Source organism: Meles meles, chromosome 6 (assembly GCF_922984935.1).
Source record: "Meles meles chromosome 6, mMelMel3.1 paternal haplotype, whole genome shotgun sequence".
Classification (NCBI taxonomy): domain Eukaryota; kingdom Metazoa; phylum Chordata; class Mammalia; order Carnivora; family Mustelidae; genus Meles; species Meles meles.
This window is the reverse complement of record NC_060071.1, coordinates 66,488,560-66,508,009: the sequence shown is the minus strand read 5'-3', so window position 1 is coordinate 66,508,009 and position 19,450 is coordinate 66,488,560. Positions and strand designations below refer to the sequence as shown.

Here is a 19,450-nt window from a genome sequence, read left to right as displayed (position 1 = left end):
TTACATTTGTTATGGTGATCAGTGACCTTTGCTATTACTATTGTAATTGTTTGGGGCTGTCATGAATTGTACCCATATAAGACAGCAAACTTAGTTTATAAAGGTTGTATGTGTTTTGACTGCTCTGCTGACTGCCTATTCCCCTCTCTCTCACTCTCCTTAGGCCTCCCTATTCCCTGAGACCCAAATGTATTGAAATTATGCCATTTAATAACCCTGCAGTGGCCTATAAGTGTTCAAGTGAAAGGAAGAGTCACACATCTTTTACTTTTAATCAAAAGCTAGAGATGGTTAAGCTTAGTGGGGAAGGCATGGTGAAAGCTGAGTTGGGCTGAAAGCTAGACCTCTTATGCCAGTTAGCTAAGTTCTTAAAAGAAATTAAAAGTGCTACTGCAGTGAACACATAAATGATTAGAAAGCAAAACAGCCTTATTGCTGATAGGAAAAAGACTGAGGGGTCTGGATAGAAGGTCAAATCAACTACAACAGTCCCTTAAGCCAGCCTAATCCAGAGCAAGACTGTAATGCTCTTCAATTTTGTAAAGACTGAGAGAAGTGAAAAAGCTACTGGAAAAGAGTCGGAACCTAGCAGAGGTTGGTTTAGGGGAAAAAGCCATCTCCATAATATAAATTACGAGGTAAAGAGCTAAGTGCTAATGTAGAAGCTGCAAGTTCTCCAGGAGATCTTGGTGAGATCATTAGTGAAGGTAGCTCCACTCAACAGCAGATCTTCAGTGTAGACAAAACATCTTTGTATTTGAAGAGCATGCCATCTAGGACTTTAATAGCCAGAGAGAAGTCATTGCCTGGCTTCAAAAATTCGAAAGATATGATGACTTTTTTGTTACAAGCTAATGCAGCTGATGTCTTGAAATTGAAGCCAGTGCTCATTTACATTTCTGAAAAGCCTAGGGTTTTTAAGAATTACACAAAACCTGGTTTGCCTATGCTCTGTAAATGGAACAGCAAAGCCTGGATGAAAACATTTCTGTTTACAACATGGTTTACTGAATATTTTAAGCTCACTGTTGAGATCTCGGCTCAGATAAAAGATTCTTTTCAAGGGGCACCTGGGTGGCTTAGTTGGTTAAGCAACTGCCTTCGGCTCAGGTCATGATCCTGGAGTCCCGGGATAAAGTCCCACATCAGGCTCCCTGCTCAGCAGAGAGTCTGCTTCCCCTCTCTCTCTCTGCCTGTCTCTCTGCTTACTTGTGGTCTCTGTCAAATAAATAAAATCTTTTTTTTTTTAAGAAACATACAAAAAAAGAAAAGAAAAAAATAAACATACCATAAAACTACAGCTGCTATAGATAAGTGATTCCTCTGGTGGGTCTGGGCAGAGTAAATTGAAAAGTTTATAGAGACGATTCATCATTTTAGATTAAGAACATTCATGATTCATGTGAAGAAGGAAAAAACATGAACAGGAATTTGGAAGAAGTTGATTCCAACCCTCAAGAATGACTTTGAGGGGTTCAGGACTTGACTGGAGGAAAACAACTGCAGATGTGATAGGAATAGCAAGGGAACGAAAATGAGAAGTGGATCCTAAAGATATGACTGAATTTCTGCAAGCTCATGGTAAAACTGTAATGGATGACGAGTTGCTTTTGATGGCTGAGCAGCAAAAGTGGTTTCTTGAGACAGAATCTATTCCTGGTGAAGACTGTTGAAATGACAACAAAAGATTTAGAATATTCCATAAACATAGTTGATAAATTAGTGGCAGGGTTGGAGAGGATTGACTTCAATTTTGAAAGAAGTTGTAGTGTGGGTAAAACGCCATCAGATAGCATTTCATGGAACAGAGGAATTGTTCATTGAAGACTCCGTCAATGTGGTATGCTTTATTGTTGTCTTATTTTTTTAAATTTTTTTTTATTGTTGTCTTATTTTAAGAAATTGTTGTTACAGCCATGCCTTCTCTAGCACCCACTACACTGATCAGTCAGCAGCCATCAACATCAAGGGAAGACCCTCCACCGGCAAAAAGATTACCACTATTGAAATCTTAGATGATGGCTAGCATTTTTAATAGTAAAATATTTTTAAGTTAAGGTATATACACCTTTTTTTTTTTTAACTATAATGGCACTTAATAATTTAAATACTTAATAGACTACAGTATAGTGTAAATGTAACTTTTATAAGTACTGGGAAACCAAAAAAGTCATTTGACTCACTTTATTATGCTATTTGCTGTATTTCAGTGGTGTGAAACTGAACCTGTATGATATCTGAGGTATACCCATATTCATACAATCTTCCCCTTTAATCAGAAGTAAATGTCTCCAAATGAAGTTTATAAAGTTGTGAAAGAAAAAAATTCTCATGGTATACTGTTATATGGAAATAGCAAAATATATAAATTATGCATTCAATTTTTGGTATTTCTTTTAAAACATATTGTATATATAATACTTAACCATAGTTTATTTTAACTATTACTTATTATTAGGGGAATATAATTAGGATTCAGTTGTGTTTTTTTATAGTAAGCAGTGTTGCTATAAACATCTTTTTTTTAAAGATTAATCTGTTTTAGAAAGTGCACATGTGAGCAGGAGGAGGGGCAGAGGGAGATATGGAGAAACTCAAGCTGACCCCACACTGGGGCTCCTAACTGTCTACTCTAAGATCATGAGCTAAGCCAAAATCAAGATTCAGATCCTTAACCAACAAAGCCACCCAGGCACCCTGCTATAAACATCTTTATGTGTGAGTCACTGTTCTTTTCTTTCTTTTTTTTTTTTTTTAAGATTTATTTATTTATTTGACAGAGAGAGAGATCACGAGTAAGCAGAGAGGTAGGCAGAGAGAGAGGAGGAAGCAGGCTCCCTGCTGAGCAGAGAGCCTGATGTGGGGCTCGATCCTAGGACCCTGAGATCATGACCTTAGTTGAAGGCAGAGGCTTAACCCACTGAGCCACCCAGGTGCCCCGAGTCACTTTTCTATATGTAGGGTTATTTCCTTAGGATAGGTTCTCAGAGGTGGAATTACTGGTTTAAAAAACATGGACATTTCAGGAAATAAAAAACAAGCCTCAGATTAGGTTAAAGTGTACAATACATGTATGTGATAAAGGACTGGTATCCAAAACATACAACGTACTCTTAAACAGTAAGAAAATGAACAACCCAGTTTAAAAATGGGCAAAAGATTTGAAATAGACTTCACCAAGGAGATGCATAAACGGCCAGCAAGTACATGAAAAATGCTTAGCATCGTCTGTTTTTAAAGCAAGAATGAAGTACCACTACATACCTATTAGAATGGCCAAAATCCAAAGCACTAACAACACCATATGCTGATGAGGTTAGGAGCAACAGGAACTCTTATTCATTCCTGAGGGAAATGCAAAATGGTACAGCTTCTTTGGAAAACATTTTGGCAGCTTCTTGCAGAAGTAAACATACTGTAACCATATGATCCAGCAGTTGTGTTCCTTAATATTTACCCAAATAAACTGAAAACTGCACAAGAATGTTTATAGCAGCTTTTTTCACATTTTCCAAAACTTGGAAGTAACCAAGATGTCCATCAATAGATGAATGGATAAACCAACTTTGGTATACCATTATAATGGAATATTCTTCAGTGATAAAAAGAAATGAACTATTAAAAGAGATGACAGGACCTTAAATGATCATATTGCAATGTGAAGGAAGCTACTGTGAAAGCCTACATACTGTGTGGTTCTAGCTGTATCACATTCTGGGAAAGGCAACACTGTGGACACTAAAAACTAGAGCTGACAATGGTGGTGAGAGGGATGGAGGAATGAATAGGTGGAGCACAGGGGATGTTTAGGGTAGTAAAATTATTTCTTTCTCCACAACTGTCCCCAGTCTTTATTTAATCAGTCTTTTCTTTTACATTTTGCTATCTGTTAGATTTCAGATTATTGAAGAATGTCATTACTTTAAGTTGCATATCTATTTGTAGTGTTAACATCTTTTCATATTTTAAATGTATATTCAATTTCTTTTGTGTTACTATTTCTTTACTCATTTTTCTATTTTTAAACTTATTGCTATGTTACATACTTCACAAATACTTTAATAATGTTTGTTTTTTAAAAACTTCTTTATGTGAGATTTATTGAGATAAAGTTTATATAAAATAAAATCTACACTTAAGGTGTACAGTTTGAGGTTTTCATAAACATTATATAGTTCAGTAACCATCGCCACGATCAAGATATATTTGTTCATCTGCCAAATTCCTTTGCATTCAGTTGTCTTGTCTCCAGACCCCTGGTTCCTGGTAGTCACTGAACTGTTTTTTGTCCCTATATTTTTGCCTTTTCAGGTGTCATATAAATGAAATCATATAGTATGTAGTGTTTCCTGTTTGGCTTTTTTCTCTTGCATATTGCCTTTGAGATCCTCTCATGTTTCAGCATTTGTTCCTTTTTATTGCTGAATAGTATGCCATTGTGGGGATCTGCTACAATTAATTATCTTTCATCATTGGTGCACATTTGAGTTGTTTCCAGCTTTTAAATAAAGCTTCTTTAAACATTCATGTACAAGTCTTTGTGTGGGCAAATGTTTGCATTTCATTTGGGTAACCTAGAAGTAGGATTACTGAATCATAAGTTAAGTGTATGTTTGATTTTATAAGATCTGTTTTCTGCCTTTTTTTTTTTTAAAGATTTTATTTATTTATTTGACACACAGAGATCACAAGTAGGCAGAGAGGCAGGCAGAGAGAGGGAGAGAGAGAGAAGCAGGCTCCCCACTGAGCAGAGAGCCTAATGCGGGGCTCGATCCCAGGACCCTGAGATCATGACCTGAGCTGAAGGCAGAGGCTTAACCCACTGAGCCACCCAGGCGCCCCTGTTTTCTGCCTTTTAACTTGACTTATGCTGTCATTTGTCCTGACATTTTAAATATGTATGTTGTTAAATTTGCCATATTTTTTAAAGCTTCTAAATTTTGTGCCTTCTACGCCATTCCCTATTCTAAGATGGTGCTTTTTCTTTTTTAAAAAGAAGATTTTATTTATTTATTTGACAAAGAGAGCCAAAGGGCACAAGTTGGGGGAATGACAGGGAGAGGGAGAAGCAGTCTCCCCATTGAGCAGAGAGCCCAATGCAGGACTCGATCCCAGATCCCTGGGATTGTGACCTGAGCCGAAGGCAGACCCTTAACTGACTGTGCAACCCAGGTGCCCCTAGTCTGTCAGTTTTAATGGTATCTTTAATTCCTCTTTTTTTTTTTAATTTTATCTTTCTTTCTTTTATTTTTTTTAAAGATTTTATTTATTTATTTCACAGAGAGAGATCACAAGTAGGCAGAGAGGCAGGCAAAAGAGAGAGGGGGAAGCAGGCTCCCTGCGGAACAGAGAGCCCGATGCGGGGCTTGATCCCAGGACCCTGGAATCGTGACCTGAGCTGAAGGCAGAGGCTTTAACCCACTGAGCCACCCAGGCGCCCCTCTTTAATTTCTCTTAATTTCTTCTGTATAATAGTTGATAATCTTATGTTACTTTCTCTTCCCCTTGTCCCAGTTTTTAATTGTAGCCCTTCTGATTGTTAGATCATACAATGTTTACATTCTTCGTCCATGTCCTTACTTTTGACTTGTTCTTACCTCTGCAACTAAATTTGTAAAGTGTTCACCATTTGTCCTTTTTCTCAGGTCTTCTTCGTCATCCCTTGGTCAGATGAAGCTCATACTCTAAGGGTTGATGAACTAGTTTGTGGGTCAAATCTGATTCACTGCCTGTTTTTGTATGGCCTGCAGGCTAAGTTTGTTTTTGTATTTCTAGATGTTTAGGGAAAGATAAGAAAAGTAATAATTTATGATACATGAAAATTATGTGAAATTAAAATTTCTATTTCATGAAAATTATATAAAATTAGAATTCTAGTACCCATAAATCAAGTTTTGTTGGAATATATCCATGCTCTTTTATGTATTTATTGTCTATGGCTCTTTCTGCACTACAACAGTAGATTTGAGTAATTCAGCAGAGATTATATCACCTGAAAAGCCTAACGTATTTACTGTCTGTTCCTTTTTTTTTTTAAGTAGGCCTTGCTCAGCATGGAGCCCAACAGAGGGCTTGAACTCATGAGTTCAAGACCTAAGCTGAGATCAAGAGTCACATGTTTAACTGACTGAGCCTTTCAGGCTCCCCACTACTTGTTTCTTTATACATAAAGTGTGCTGATCTCTATTCAAGTAGATTCCTCGGGAGGGGCTCATGTATACAGTATTCCTGATGTTCTGACATGTTCAAAATTGTATTTTTATAGATCAGTTAGAGATAACATCCTTGATTGGCATTTTCTTTCCTTGAAGACACAGCTCTGCTATTGTCTTGTTTTATATGTTGTCATTGAGAAGTCTGATAACGGTCTAATTTTCTTGCTACTATGTTATTTCATCTTTTTGCCAGAAAGCCTTAGGATATTTATCTTTAAAGTCTTAGAACTTTAGTAGGATATACTTCAGAGCTGATCATCCTAGGTGAGTTTTAGTGACTCATGGGTCCTTTCAGTGTGTAGACTCAGGTCTTCTTTTATTTTAGGAAGTTTCCTTGGATTACAGTTTTAAATATCAGCTCTGTTCCATTGTTTAGATTTTCTCTTTAGTGACTCCAGTCATGCCTATTTTCTGTTGCAACCCCCTTCTAACCCTGTATTTAATTACTGCATTTTCTTTTTCTTTTTTTAAAATATTTTATTTATTTGACAGAGAGAAATCACAAGCAGGCAGAGAGGCAGGCAGAGAGAGAGGAGGAAGCAGGCTCCCGCAGAGCAGAGAGCCCGATGCGGGGCTCGATCCCAGGACCCTGAGATCATGACCTGGGCTGAAGGCAGAGGCCCCAACCCACTGAGCCACCCAGGCGCCCCATAATTACCGCATTTTCATTTCTTAATTGCTTTTCCTGCTTTGTTTAATGTTATGTATTAAATTTTCATTTGACTCAATTGTCTTGGCCACCTTGTAATTTAGAATTCATATCTAATAGGATTTTCTAGTTCTCTTCTGGTTTTGTTTTGTTTTTTTCCTGAGTTCAGTCAGGTCTCATTTATTCCTTTTTTGACCACTTCTGTTCTTAGTTTCTTTATTTCTAATTAAAGGTGCTTTAATCTGATTAAGGAATTTCATATCCCCCAGATGCTTGTTTGAGGCTATGTAATTAAGTTTGGAGCCTTATATTACAATTTCCTTTAGCTTTGTGATTCGATTTTGGCTCTTACTACATTTTTGGCCTTTCTTTTTTGGTAATAGTTTTGTATGAATGTGGTCTACCTCTATTCTTTTTTATTTCATGGATAGGGTCCACAAGTGGTCTCTTCTGTCAGTTGCCCTCTTCTGTGTGATTTCTTTTATAGATGATGTTGGCGGTAGAGGTGAGGTGAGGAGAGCATTTGGCCTGTGTTGTTTCTTTCATTTCTGTAGGATACTTAATTTTTCCCTTTTTATTTCCTTGTTTCACTTACTACCACACTGTTCAGGGCTTATAACCTTTTTTAAAAAAAACATATTTCATTTTCCTCCAAAAGCAGAACTTCTCTCAGGTTGCCACTTCTGGTCATGCTCATTTTTGATCTTTCCCTGGGAACTGCCACGTCTCACCCTATGTTCCTCAGTATTGGGCGTGGCTTTATATGTGCTTCATCTAAGTCCTCTGTACCCTTCTGTTTCCTTTCTTGGAGCCTCTTAAGCCCCTCTCTCATCTGCGTTTGTAGGCTTGAAGCGATAGGCAATAGGAACTCTAATGGAACAAGTTATTTGAAGCCTGTGGCATGTATTTTTCATCTCTCAGTAATGCTGCAGACATGAATCCTGTGTGGTTTTCTTGCTCTCCTTGTTTATGTTTTGGAGAGGAAGGTTTTGGGGAAGATTAAAAATCAGGCCATAGTCATCATCCTCTATCTGGATTCATGTATGTTGCATCATTTTTGTTGTTGTTGTTGTTTGCACGAACTCTTAAAGGAAGAGTAAATAGTACCTAATAATAATAATAAAAGTAAATAATTTTAGTTTCAGTGGAACATCAAATAGTTGTAAATACTGTAAACATTTCTTAACTATGTAAGTATTATTATAATGGTTTTTAGAAGTGTGTTTAAGCAGAAAAATGTCATAACTCAAGCATTCTAGGTGTTGCATAGTAGGTTGGGTTTTTTTGCATACTTCATAGTCTTTTCTCTGCTAGTACACAATTTTAAAAACTATTATTTAAAAATTAGGTGTTTCAAAGCATGTTTGTTTCAAAATTTTGTCAATTTTGAAAGCTCATTTTTGTTGTGAATAAGTGTTCAGAGTTTGATTTATTTTGGGTAACTAAAGTGGGTTTTGGGGTGCCTGGGTGGCTCAGTGGGTTAAGCCGCTGCCTTCGGCTCAGGTCATGATCTCAGGGTCCTGGGATCGAGTCCCGCATCGGGCTCTCTGCTCGGCAGGGAGCCTGCTTCCCTCTCTCTCTCTCTGCCTGCCTCTCTGTCTACTTGTGATCTCTCTCTGTCAAATGAATAAATAAAATCTTTAAAAAATAAAAAAAAAATTAAAAAAAGTAAAAAAATAAAGTGGGTTTTGGTTTATTTGGTTTCTATTATATTAATGGCAGTTAAGTTTTAAGTATCGGGGAGCATTTGTTATTTGAGTCATCTTCATCCTCCTTGCTTTGTAATATGTTTTAAAGTCAAGACAAACTCATTTTTCATTTATCAGATGCATACTTCTACTGGAGGGGGATTTTGTGATTGCGGAGATACAGAGGCTTGGAAAACTGGCCCATTTTGTGTAAGTCATGAACCTGGAAGAGCAGGTACTACAAAAGAGGTAAGAGTACTATTTTTAAAAATTACTAATTATTTTAAGCTCGATGTAGTTAGGTAGAAAGAAATGTTATATTATGGGTTAAACTCAATTCCGTTAAGAATCCTGGTTTTTAATGTTCCAGTATTTAAATGTAAGGAGTTTTATTCTACTCTGTATTTATTTGTCTAAAGACTGAATTTCTTAGTTCTATTAGTTAAGCAGGCAATTTGATAGGCAAGAGTAAATGATATATAAGGCTTAAAGAACAAGTGGAACAGTAGAATTGACATGTAACTTCAATAATTACTTTTCTTAAAAAAAACTTTTCTGAAAGAAAAAAAAGTCAATAAATTGATTATGTGCTATACATCCTAATCAAGAAAAGTGAGTAAGCCCAGATAAAGGCTATTAGGAAGGAGAATGAAAAAATAACTATAAACCTACAGATACAGAGGAAATTAAAAGGTTTATAAAAGACTCTTTATAAGACTGCCCAAGAAGTACTTCCTATGTTCAAATGATTTCACAGAGTGACTCTTTTCAAAAACTGCAAGAAATAAATAGTTTTTGTACTTTTTAAACTGTTCCAGATAATCCTCTAGCATTGAATACGGAACCCCCAGATTTTGATCTCTTTAAGTGCCATTGCCCACTAAAAGAATTCAGGGCTTGTAAAAATACCTGAGCGGGTCTGAGTCAAGGATTAAGTAAGCTTATGAGGATGGGTTCGTGTCTAAAGAATCTAGGACCCAGCATGAAAGGGCTGTCATTGATCAGAGTTGGACAATTAGAGCCTCAAAATAATACTAATTACAGTAACTGCTGTAACTGATTGAATCATAATATATGAAAATTCATGAGTTCCTATTAAAACCAAAAAGAACTTAAATAATTTTGCCAAGGCAATGGTTATTATATCAATTTCTCACACTGAAAACTGGTAATTAAAAGAATGAACTAAGCATTTATTCTACCTCTTTTTTTTTAAGATTTTATTTATTTGTTTTAGAGAGGAAGAGAGCATGTGAACAAGAGTTGGGGGAGGGACATAGGGAGAGAGAGAATCTGAAGCACACTACACTCTGAACTTGCTCTAAACTTGGAGCCGTATTCGGGGCTCTATCCCAGGACCCTGAGATCATGACCTGAGCCGAAATTGAGAGTTGGACGCTTAACCAACTGAGCCACACAGGTACCCCTGTTCCACCATTTCAATAGGAATTGTATTTCATGGTAAATAAGTATTTCCAGTTTACAAGGTAAAGCTCTTCTTTCTGGGCGAATGCTACCTAGCTAATAGAGAAGGGATAATAGGATTAGAATAATAAACATTTTGCAAACCTTGAAGAAATATTTGGTTCAGGCAAGTTCATTAATGGATGCTAAACCCATTAAGACATGAGTTGATAAAGAACAATATTCACATAGTTCTAAATTGTCATCTCATAGATCACTTGCTAGGCATAAAGGAAAAAAGTGAAACTTTAAGTGGAGGTATTATATTGTCATCTCCTGAAACTGGTCATTGGTATTAGCATCATTACTAATAATGGAGTGAGATGGCATAATGAGCCTCCTCACAGGATGTAAAATAAAGTACATAGGTTAACATCTCAAAATCAGCTCACTTTGGTGGCACATATGCTAAAATTGGAATGATAAAGAGAAGATTAACATGGCCCCTGTGCAAGGATGACACACAAATTTGTGAAGTGCTCCATATTTTTATATGGAGTGATTTCACTCACATGTGGAATTCAAGAAACAAAACAAATGAGCATAAGGGGAAGGGAAAAAAAAGAGAGGGAGACAAACTATAAGAGAGTCTTAACTATAGAGAATAAACTGAGGGTTGCTGGGGGCAGGGGGATGGGCTATATGGGTGATGGGTATTAAGAAGGGCACTTGTGATAAGCACTAGCTATTATATGTAAGTGATGAATCTCTAAATTCTACTCCTGAAACTAGTATTACACTATATGTTAACTAAAATTTAAATAAAAATTTGAAATATTGGGAAAAAATAAAAGTTCGTAAAAAATTTTTAAAAAATGAGTTAATGTAATGTACCGTATAAACAATAAAAAACAAAACCACATGATCATCTTAGTAGATGTAGCAAAAGCATTTGACTAAATCCAACACACTTTCATCATAAAAAGACTTAACAAACTTAAAACAGAATGGAACTTCCTCAACCCTAATAGAGGACATGATGAAAAACTCCTAGCTATAAATATTTTAGATACTTTTCCTCTGAGATCAGGAACAAGACAAAGATTCTGCTCTTGTCACATCTGTTTAATACTGTATTAGAGGTTCTGGCTAGGGCAATTAGTAATGCAAGAAAAAGAAGTAAAGAGCATCCAGATTGGAAAGGAAAAAGTAGGACTAGCTCTATTTGCAGATGACATGATTTTGTTTTTTTTTTTTTTTTTTTTTTTTTTTTTTTTTAAAGATTTTATTTATTTATTTGACAGAGAGAGATACAAGTAGGCAGAGAGGCAGGCAGAGAGAGTGTGAGGGAAGCAGGCTCCCTGCCGAGCAGAGAGCCCGATGCGGGACTCGATCCCAGGACCCTGAGATCATGACCTGAGCCGAAGGCAGCGGCTTAAACCACTGAGCCACCCAGGCGCCCGATGACATGATTTTGTATATGGAAAGTCTTAAGGAATCCACACAAAAAAATTATGAGAACTATTAAGTTCAGCACGAATGTAGGATACAAGATAATTATACAGAAATCACTTGTTTATTGCATGGAGTACTAGGTGTGGTACAAAAACAATGAATTCTGTTATGCTGAAAAGAAATAAAAAAAAACCACTTGTTTTATACATCAGTAATCAAAAATCAGAAGAAAAAATTGAGAAAAAATTCCATATTGGAATATTCTATTCCAATAATTCCATATTCCATATTATAGTATCAAAGGGAATACAATATTTAGAAATAAATTAACAAAAACAGCATAAAATTTATATTCTTTCACTGTTGAAAGAAATTAAAGATGATCTCAATAAATGGAAAAATATACCACTTTTTTTTTTAAGTTTTTATTTTAATTCCAGTTAGTTAACATACAGGGTAATATTAGTTTCAGGTGTACAATATAGTGATTCAACAATTTCATACATCACCGGTGCTCATCATGACTAGTGAGCTCCTTAATCCCTATCACCTATTTCATCCATCCCTCTACACACCTCCCCTCTGGTAACCATCAGTTTGTTTTCAGTAGTTAAGAACCTGTTTCTTGGTTTGAATCTCTCTCTCTTTCTTCTTTTCCCTTTGCTCATTTGTTTCTTAAATTCCACACATGAGTGAAATCATATGGTATTTTGAAGACTTAAAATTGTTAATGTGGCAGTCCATTGGGTATTTTTTCCCCAGCATTACCAAGCGATTAAACTTAGTTCTCCATGGACACTGACCAGGTATCCCACAAATTTAACTCAAGTCTGATACTCTCTGCTTGGTGATAACATCAGATTCCAGAGATTAAGGGCACAGTCTCACAAGCTTCCCCCATTTTAGATATCACTTGGAGTCTAGGTTCTCTTTGCTTTTGCTTCTGACCAATTGGCTATAAATCAGAGATTCTCATAACTCTCTCTTCGGATTCCATTGATTTACTAGAGCAGCTCATGTAACTAAGGAAATGAGATTTCCTAGATTTGCTAGATTACCTATGTATTGTAAAGGACTGTACTTCAGAAACAGCCAGATGGAAGAGGTGCATAGGACAAGATATTTGGGGATGGGTTGTGGATTTTGCATGCCCTTTGAGTGCACCACTCTCACTAGATCTCTGTGTGTTCACCAACCTAGACGTTTCCCAAAATCTTGTCCTTTTGGGTTTTTATGGATGTTTCACTATATAGGCGCATGATTGATTGAATCATTGGTCATTGGTGGTTGATTCAGCCTTTAGCCCCTTTTCCCTCTCCAGAGGTCAGGGGATAGGACTTGAAGTTCCAACCTTCAGATCACACGATCAGTTCCCCTGGCAACCAGCCCCCATCCTTAGTTGCTTTCTAAAAATCACTTCATTAACATAATGAAAGACTTCAAAAATTCCTCCCAACACTTTGGAAATTCCAAGGGTTTTAGGAGCTCTATACCAGAAATGATGAAGACCAAATATATTTCTTCCTATACATCAGAATATCACAGGCCATACGCTCCAGTTAATCTACAGATTCGATACAATTCCTATCAGAATTCCAACTGGGAAATTTTTTTTCTCTATTTTAGTAATTGACAAGCTTATATTAAAATTTATATGGAATTATAAGGGACCCAGAATAGCCAAAACAACCTTGAAAAAGAACAAATTTGGAGAACTCACACTTCCCGATTTCAAAACCTACTACAAAACAACAGTAATCAAGACAATATGGTATGACATAATGATAAACAGAGATTATGAGAATAGGTTTGAGAGCCCAGAAATAAACCCACCTGTCTGTGGTTAGCTGTTTTCAACCAGAATATGAAGGGCATTCACTAGGAAAATAATAGTCTTTTATCAAATGATACCAGAACAACTAGATAGCCACATACAAAAGAATGAGTCTGGACCCCTAGCTCATATCATACATGAAAATTAGCTCAAAATGGATCAAAGACCTAAATGTGAGAACTAAAACTATAAAACTCTTAGAAGAAAACATAGAGGTAAATCTTTATTACCTCATATTTGGCAGTGGATTGATAGACATGACAGCAAAAGTCTGAGTAATAAAAGAAAAAATAGATAATTGGACTTCACCAAAGGACACTGTCGAGAAAATGAAAAGCCTACAGAATGGGAGAATTATGTTTGCAAATCATATTATCTAATAAAGGACTCATATCTAGAGCTTAAAAAGAGCTCTTAAAACTCCATAATAAAAAGACAACCCAGATTTTAAAACCTGCAAATAGTCACTTCTTCGTGAATAGTCATTTCTTCAAAGAATATATATACATAGATACACACGCAGCTAGTAAGCACATGAAAAGATGCTTAGCATCATTACTCATTAAGGAAATGCAAACCAAAATCATGACATTCTTTTTCATACCCACCAATGGCTATAATCAAAAAGGCAAATAATAACAAGTGTTAGAATGTGACAAAGTTGGAACCCTCATATGCTTTGGTAGAAATGTGGAATAGTGCAGCCACTTTAGAAAATAGTCTAGCAGTTCTTGAAATGATTAAATGTAGAGTTAGCATACACTCCAGCAACTCTACTTCTAGGTATATCCTCAAAATAATTGAAAACAGTTCAAGCAAATATTTAGACATAAATGTTCATGGTAACATTATTCATAATAGTATTATTAGAGAATAATATATTACTCATAATAAAAGTAGAAACATCTCAAGTCCATCAACTGATTAATGGATAAACAAATGTGAGTAAATTGGTACAATACATTATTTGGCTATAAAAGGAAGGTAATGAAACATGTTTCAGTTTGGAGGAACCCTGAAAACATTATGCTAAGTGAAAGAAGCCAATTATAAAAGATCACATTATATGACTACATTTAAATGAAATGTCTGAATAGGCACATTTAAAGGGACAGAAAATGGGATAGTGGTTCTTTAGGTCTAGGGGCATGGAGTCATTGGGTGGCAGAGGAAGAAATCACAAAGGAGTGGTTTTGTTTTTGTTTTTTTGAGGTGATGAGACTGGTCTAAAACTGATACGGTGATAGTTACAAATATGTGTAAATAAACTAAAACAATTAAATAGTATATTTTGAGTGAGTTGTATAGTATGTGAATTATATCTTAAGTTGTTAAAAAAATTGAAGTACCTAGAGCTTCACTTATTGAAATATATATATATTTTTAATATTGATTTGAGAGAGAGATTGCATGGGTTCATGTCCAGTAAGGGATAGAGGGATAGGGACAGAGAATCTCAAGCAGACTCCCCATGGAGCATGGAGCCTTTCACAGGGCTCCATCTCACGACCCATGATATCATTCATGATCTGAGCCGAAATCATGAGTGGGATGTTTAACTGACTGAGCCACCTGGCCCCACTTACGAAATACTGTTGATAAAAATGTTTAGCCTGAACTTAGTAAAACCTTGAGGTTTAACTTTTAGAAAATACAGGGGAGACATGAACACGATAAAGAAGACCACAAGGAAGATAAGTATAAAATGTAGGACATTTCAAGGTACATCTAGAATGTAGGAGTTTTTATAGGAAATATGGCCTGGTTTCTGTCATGAAGAACAAAAGGCTGGAAGTGGAGATGGGAGATTCATTTAGATATAAATGACCTAGACATAATAACCAAATGCTAGATATTTTGGGAAGAATTAGGAAATTGAATATGACCAAGACATTAGAGGATATTTAAAAATTATTAATGTTACTAGATATAATAATCATATCATAAGTATGTAAGAAAATTCTTTTTTTAGAAATGCATGTTAAGTATCTAGGTTTAGAATATGACTAATACCTTAAAATACTGGGAAAAAAACCATGGAAAAATAACAGTTATTGAATTTAGGTAAAAGTGTCTTTATTATACTGATCTTCCTGTTTTTTCCACATTTAAAAAATTTTAGTGGTTAAAAATAAAAATCAGTCAACTTAATGCCAAATAAATAACAAAAGTATAGAAACTGTCCTTAAGCATAGAAGGGGGGAAGGATAAAGTTTCCAGATTTGTTATGTAAAGCCAACATTATATTGATCTCATATCTGACAAAATAGAGAATGTACAGATCAGTTTTATTAATCATTGTTATGCTGAAACACTAAATAAAACATTAGTGAGTGAAATCAAGTGTTTTAAAACAATCATGTAACACTATCATGCTTACCTTCCTGGAATGAACTCCTCTTGGAATTCACTTGTGAAACCATTAATCCTGGCACTTTCTGAAAAAGTAGCCTCTTTTTAAAAATGATACCTGGAAAACCCAAGAATATTAACTGAAAAATGGAAACTAGAGTTTAGTCAAGTTATTGGTTACAGAACTCATGTTAAAAACCATTAGTTTGGGGCACCTGGGTGGCTCAGTGGGTTAAAGCCTCTGCCTTCGGCTCAGGTCATGATTCCAGTGTCCTGGGATGGAGCCCCGCATCGGGCTTTCTGCTCAGCGGGGTGTCTGCTTCCTCCTTCCTCTCTGCCTACTTATGATCTCTCTCTCTGTGTCAAATAAATAAATAAAATCTTTAAAAAAAAAAACCCATTTGTTTTTCTGTTTAATGTATTCAACAAATATTACTTTAATGCCCTTACAAGCAATAATATCTTTTAGAAAATGTAATGGAAGGGGCGCCTGGGTGATATAGTTGGCTAAGCATCCAAGTCTTGGTTTAGGCTTGGGTTGTGATCTGAGGGTCTTAAGATCGAGCCTCATGTTGGCCTCTTTGCTCAGTGTGAAATCTGCTTCAGATTCTCTTACCCTCTCTCTCTGCCCCTCCTGCTTATGTTCTCTCTCTCTCTCTTCCTCTCTAAAATAAAGAGATCTTGGGGGGGAAAAAGGAAAATGTAATGGAAGAGGGATGCTCGGCTGGCTCAGTCAGTGGAGCAGATGACTTTTGAGTCATGCCCCATGTTAGGTACAGAGATTTTTTTTTTTTTTTTTATGTAATGGAAGAGAAAATCTCATTCACTATAGCATGAGAAAAAAATATAATAACTTGGAAAAAATAAATCTGCCAGATTTATTTTTCAAGTTTTAAGAAACTTGAAAAATATACTCTAATAGGCATGAAAGAAAAAAATAATCAAGAGATACACTTCATTCTTGGATTGGAAGATTCAATAACTACAAAAAAATCAATATTAAAATTTTTTCTAGAGTTAATCCACAAAATCACTATATTCCCAACCAGAATAACAGCCAAATATTCTTTGGAACTTGACAAAGTTATCGGAAGTTCTTCTGGAAAAATAACCTTGAGAATTGTCAGGGAGAGCTGGAATAAAGAATTACGAGTGTGAGTAGGTGTAACAGATTTAAATGTATTAAAGAGCTCTAGTAATCCAAATACTGTGATTCTTGCTACAGGAGTAGACAGCAAAGAATGGAACAGAAAAGAGAATCTAAATCCAAATTGGTAGTAAAGATAGCACTTGAGGTCGGTGGTGGTATGTAACGGGCTACCCACTTGAGGGAAAAAAATGTATATAAAGCTTGATCAGATAAATTCCAGAAATATCAATGATTTTTAAAAGCTTTTTTTTTAAAGAAAAATTATAAACTTGTTAGGAAATATGAATGAATTTTTAAAAATAATTTTGAAGTAGGTTGGGCCTTTCTAACATTTTTTTTAAACTTCAGAAGCCATAAAAAGGAAAAGATTGATAAATGTGCTTCTGTAAAAATTAACTTCTTTATAGCAAAAACTTTTCATGAGATTAAATGACAGATTGGAAAAAACATTGCAGTGTGTCATAAAGGATAATTATCTGTCATTAAGAAACCCTTGGTAGTCTGTATATTTGTGCTATATGACCACTCGTGTATAGTATACTCTTATTTTACAAAACTCAGAATGTAAAGGATTGGAATTATATTTGGGAAAGTAAAATGTGTTGTCTTCTCTTGAGTAGGAGCATTAGAGCACAACAGTATGGGCTCTAGAACAGGTGTCCTCGGTTTGCTTCATAACCCCAGTGATAGCTCTGTGATCTTGGCAGAGTTATTCACTGTTTCTTCCTTTCAGTTTATCTGTCAACTGGAGATAATACCATCCGCCTCACAGGACTTTGAGGATTAAATGAGATAATACATGCAAAGTGCTTAGCCCTAGAATATGCCTGGTTCTAAAGGCCCAGTAAATGTTAGCTGTCATCATTAGTATTAGTATTACAGCTCCTACTACTTTTCCCATTACCTTTCTTATTTGGTACTAGTAATGTTTTAGAATTAACAGAGATCTTCCACACGAATTATATCAATTTATCCTCATTACTACTTTGTGAGGTAGATATAGTAGCTTCATTTTATAGAAGTAGAAACAGAGACTCTGTAAAGTTAAGTGACTTGTTCAGGTTTGCATTATTTAGTCAGTGGCAAAGTTGGACCTAAAATTCAGATCTTTAGATTCTGAGTTCTAGGATGTTTTTTAAAATCTTGAATTTAGATGTAATTTCAAATTTATGAAAAGCTGCAAAAATCAAAATAGTACAAAGAATATTCATATGCTTGGGATGCCTCTGTGGCTCAGTCGGTGTGTCATGATCCTGGGGTCCTGTTGCTCAGTGGGAGTCTAATTCTCCTTCTGCTCCTCCCCCACCCCCCGGCTTGTGCTCCCTCTCCCTCTCTCTCTTTGACAAGTAAATAAATAAAATCTTCTTAAAAAACTAAAAAAAAAAGAATATTCATATACTTTTTACTCTTTCACCACTGTTAGCCTTTTCCCCCATTTACTTTATTATTCAGCATTCATTTTTTAGATTGCTGCTTCTCTCTCACTCATTTTACTTGTCCTAATCTCAGACGGCCATTCCTTCATTTGACAAATATTTATCAAGTGTCTGTTACTTGATTAAATATTACCAAATGTCCATTACCTAGAATACTGTTTAAACCTTTCAAATTTATTCTCATTTTTGTTTTGTTTAATGAATGCTTTTAATTCTGATTATTTTGCTTTCCTCCTCTAATATTTTTGAAAGGGTACTCAAATATTTTGGCACATAGAGAGTAATTTGTGGCTTGGTTTTTATAACCTCTTCGTTACATAACTAGTCATTCTGCAAAAACTGTCTTTGTGTTTAAGTACCTGAAGAATCCCTGGGAGTTAAGTTGACTCGTTGAGTTTACAAAGCTTGCTTAACTTCCATCTACCTCATGGATTTCCAGTCCCTTTGGTGCTTCCTGAATCATAATGGCCTCAGAACACTGAATTTAGTACTGAACTAAGCTGATCCTGGATTTAGAATTAGATTCAAAAGGTGATTGGTCATTCAGGCTTATCCTAAAAGTAAATCTGGATATTCTGGAACTGACAGATTATCTGGAGGTAAGGGAGGGGCACCTGTGGCTAGCATATAACTAATCAATTCATTCAACACAAACAGTCCTGTGTACATAGCATTTTGTTTCATCTCTGCTTTGATGAATGTGAAAGCCGTATTGTACCAGATGCATGGCATTGTGCCAGTCATAGTGAGGATTTACCAAGTGTAATCCCGTCTGGCTGGTACTAATCAGCCAGCTTTTGGCAATGTCTTTAAAAGCAAGGCCTCTTTCCGGTATATATAAAAGCAGTTTCTCTCTAGTCCTGTAGTACATTTCTGGGTTAATTATTAAGTTCTTTTTTATTTTTTTTCTATTTAGATTATAGCCCTTTTGTTTCCTTTCTGACCTTATTTTTTAAGCTTTAGATGCATTTCTTGAAAGTTTCATATATACTTACCAGACCTCTTCTAAAGGACTTACCTCTGATTGATACGGTATGGAAGTAATGAGTTGATTCTTTTAACTCTTCACCTCAAACTATTTTTTTGAAGAATTCAAAAGGATATATTGAGCTAAAAAATATATATATACATATATATGTGTGTATATATATACACACACACGCGTGCGCGCGCGAATGAAATAGGAATGTAATGGACCAGTGTTGGTCTTAGTACTTTGGCACTCTGTGCAGCTCTCTCTAGTAAATGCTTCAGAACAAAATCTCCA

The 19,450-nt window shown here is 35.7% G+C and overlaps 1 protein-coding gene and 1 non-coding gene across 3 annotated transcripts in view; both read left to right on the top strand.

The window, feature by feature from the left end:
• UBR1 (ubiquitin protein ligase E3 component n-recognin 1) overlaps nt 1-19,450 on the top strand; it is a 142,904-nt gene that overhangs the window by 19,551 nt on the left and 103,903 nt on the right. For both annotated transcript variants that reach the window (XM_046007386.1, XM_046007385.1), the window contains exon 4: nt 8,691-8,801. In XM_046007386.1, the coding sequence (XP_045863342.1) occupies nt 8,691-8,801 (111 nt within the window). The remainder of the gene's footprint in view (nt 1-8,690; nt 8,802-19,450) is intronic.
• Nucleotides 10,403-10,507, top strand: LOC123945319. The gene has a single exon (XR_006819163.1). It is a non-coding gene; the product is annotated as a U6 spliceosomal RNA (small nuclear RNA).